This window comes from Galeopterus variegatus, unplaced genomic scaffold (genome assembly GCF_000696425.1).
Source record: "Galeopterus variegatus unplaced genomic scaffold, G_variegatus-3.0.2 Scaffold4616, whole genome shotgun sequence".
Classification (NCBI taxonomy): domain Eukaryota; kingdom Metazoa; phylum Chordata; class Mammalia; order Dermoptera; family Cynocephalidae; genus Galeopterus; species Galeopterus variegatus.
In genome coordinates this window covers 296,217-299,494 of record NW_007730727.1, presented here as the reverse complement: position 1 = coordinate 299,494, position 3,278 = coordinate 296,217, and the positions used below count along the sequence as shown (strand labels likewise).

The 3,278-nt window shown below is 44.3% G+C and overlaps 1 protein-coding gene across 1 annotated transcript in view; it reads left to right on the top strand.

The window, feature by feature from the left end:
* The first annotated feature begins 403 nt into the window (after positions 1-403).
* LOC103603471 (chromosome unknown open reading frame, human C14orf166) overlaps positions 404-3,278 on the top strand; it is a 14,681-nt gene continuing 11,806 nt past the window's right edge. Inside the window, exons 1-2 of the mRNA XM_008587995.1 lie at positions 404-628; positions 2,376-2,500. Coding sequence (XP_008586217.1) covers positions 568-628; positions 2,376-2,500 — 186 coding nt within the window. The 5' untranslated portion in view covers positions 404-567. The remainder of the gene's footprint in view (positions 629-2,375; positions 2,501-3,278) is intronic.

The following is a 3,278-nucleotide window of genomic DNA, read 5'->3' as shown; positions in this document are numbered from 1 at the left end:
GGAACTATCACGCAACATTATTGTTGTGTGTTTACCTGTGGATCACTCGCAGCTAGTCTGAAAGCATCTTACTTCAGGGACTTTGCTTTTCAGTCTTTGAATTAGCAGTGTTAGAAGAGCATCTATTCTGTAGGAGGAGCAATAAATAAATGAAGGAATACGCTTAAAACACTGAACAGTAATTCTATGACCCAATGAGAGGTATAGCCGATGGCAGAAAGCGTACACATACCATTCTCTTCATGCTGTATCAAGAAAGGGAGGAAAACAAGAGGACACTGGCTTCCCCATTGCTTTTTGTCTGCTGTACTCGGACGCTGACAATAAAGTTTATTTGAACGTCGACGTGCCCAGACGTGGCCCCGCCCCCTTAGCCGGAGCCGCGATTGGTGGGCATTTGCCCCGGCCGCCGACCTCAAGCTACGATTGGCGTAGGCCGCCATCATTCCGCAGCGTCCCGGCGACAGCCCGTCCTCTCGCCGCGTCGCGGGTGCCTGCGCTGCCCGCTCTACCTCGCTTCTCCTCTCCCGGCAGAGGCCCGGGGGACCGGAGCGAGAAGCGGGGACCATGTTCCGACGCAAGCTGACGGCTCTCGACTACCACAACCCTGCCGGCTTCAACTGCAAAGGTGAGGTGGCGGCCCCGGGTCCCCCACTTAGCGCCCCCACCCGGGCTACCCACCCGGACCCTCGGCGGCCTTGTCTCCCCCGAGGGCCTCCTGGCACCTCTCCCGGCGGCCGCGCACCTCCGCTCTCCTCCGCTGGTCGCGCCCCCGGCCTCGGAACGCCTTCACTCACGCCTTCCTCAGCATCGCCACGTTCCGCACTTGCTTAACTCCAAACACTACCTCCTCCTCCTCTTCCTCCTCTACACACCACACACGCGCGCACAGACACACTCACTCTCTCACACACACACACACCCCTACTCTCTTCAGCACACAAAACAGAAAGCATTCGTCGTTCTCACGTACCCTTCACTTCCGTGGTTCCCCGGATAATTGGACGGTACCTTGAGCACCTGATAAGGGCTAGCACAGTGCTGGATTCTAAGGAACGTGCTGAGTAACTTGAAGACTAGTTCACTGCCCGCCGGCAGCTAAGGGGTAGGTAGGGGTGGGGGCAGTCAGAAGCCACGTATCAGTGTGAGATCAAGACAGTACATAGTGAAATCCAGGACCGACAATGGAAGGGTAAGCCCGTATTATTATGTTAATACTGTTAATTATGTTGTGTGAGTCGTGCAAAAAAGTTAACAGCAAATGAACAAGAGGGTTGAATTGCAAATATAAAGGTATCTGGAATTTTACAGTATTGAGATTTGAAAAAGTAACACTGTTACTCATTATTTCTCAACTACTTATTTCTTTCTATAGTTCATGGCCTGTGGTAGATTAGTAAGTTTGAAAGTGATCATCAGGTACAACTTGTGATACTCGGACCATTGTATAATTCTCAAGACTTCATAATGGAAGCTTGAACTTGTGAAATATTGATATTACCTACCTCAAGAGGGTATGGGGAGGAACAGTGCATGTACTTAAGGTGCAAGTAGCAGTACATGACCATAGTAATCACAGTGTCTTCTATCTTTCTGAGTTTTTGTCTTTTTTATTTTTTTGTCTTTTTTTTTTTTTTTTTTGTCTTTGTCCGTGTCCGGCAACGGATCGCAACCCTCAGTGTTGCCCCCGTACCGGACCGGGGACCGGCAACGGGATCGCAACCCTCGGTGTTGCTCCCGCGCCTCGCTCAGCCAGTGAGCGGGAACCGGTCTGTATGTGGGATCCGAACCCTCGGGCGGGAGCGCCCGCGCTTCCCAAGCGGCGCACTATCCAGTGCGCCACCGGGCCGGCCCGTTTTTGTCTTTTAATTTCTTGTACTTTATTTTATTGTTTATCACTTTACTATTTGTTTTGCTTTATTTACTTTGCTATAAATGTAACCTTGCCCAGTCTCTCCTTTCTCTGCAACAAAGGAACTGGAATATTAATAACTAATACTTAAATAGCAAAGTTATGTGCCAGACACTGTTTTTATCCATATTTATTTTATTTAATCTTCATAACCAATCCTGCGAGGTAAGTCCTATTATTACCCCCATTTTGTAGCTGAAGAACCTGAGGCACAGAAAGTGTAGGTGATTAGCTCAAGTTCACACAACCATCCTGCACTCAGAATTTAAATTCAGGCCAGGATTTGAACAAATCATTGTTAGTCTGTGGCTCCAGACTGTACTTTCAGCTTCTGCTCTGTCACCTCAAGCTTAATTAACTTAGTATTTTGGGGTTGAAAAAATTCTAAAAGTCCAATTATCTAGGGACAAGGAAGTATTTTATCTAGTTCTTTTAGTGCTTCATATGTTATTTTATGTTGCAGATGAAACAGAATTTAGAAACTTTATTGTTTGGCTTGAAGACCAGAAAATCAGACACTACAGGATTGAAGACAGAGGTAATTTAAGAAACATCCACAGCAGTGACTGGCCCAAGTTCTTTGACAAGGTAATGAATTAGGAAGTAAAATAAAAGTACAGGGAGCTTTTCTGTAACTTATATGAAGATAGCTTAAAATTATGTTGTTCTTTTAAGGTAAAAATAATGATCAGCGTTAGAAAAGCTGGATTTCATGGATTTAGCTTTTTCTTACTATGTTTCTTTTGATTTTAGAGCGAATTATATTATCTCTTCCTACCAAGTTTTCAGTATTAGATAGAAATAGTTTTTTTCTGGAAACATTGTGAAATTTCTTAAGTAAATAGTGATATGTATTCTGAAGATGGTAAATACTTCTTTCATTTAATGGCCAAAATCAGAATTTTTACATTAGACCAAAAATGTACTAATGGTACACTTATAGTACTGCCTTATATAAACATTATTAATTCATTATTGACATGTTTGAAAACTGTGTCATGCTTATGCTTATGATTATACAGATGTCCATTGTTGTGTGCAATAGGAATAGTCCAAAAAGGTTCTGTGTGTATATCATATTTTTGTGGCTGGAATAAATTTTCCATTGACTTGGTTTAATTTTAGTAACATTTTTGCAGCAAAAGGAATTGTTTTCAAATTGGGATGAAAATCATGTTTTAAGTTATCGCTTACATTAAATATTTTCATCAGCTATATTACTTTTATTACTTTCCTTCAAAAATATCATGAGGGCTGGCCTGGTGGTGCACTGCTACAGTGCACCGCTTGGGAGCGCGGTGGTGCTCCCGCCGAGGGTTCGGATCCCACATACAGACCGGTTCCTGCTCACTGGCTGAGTGAGGTG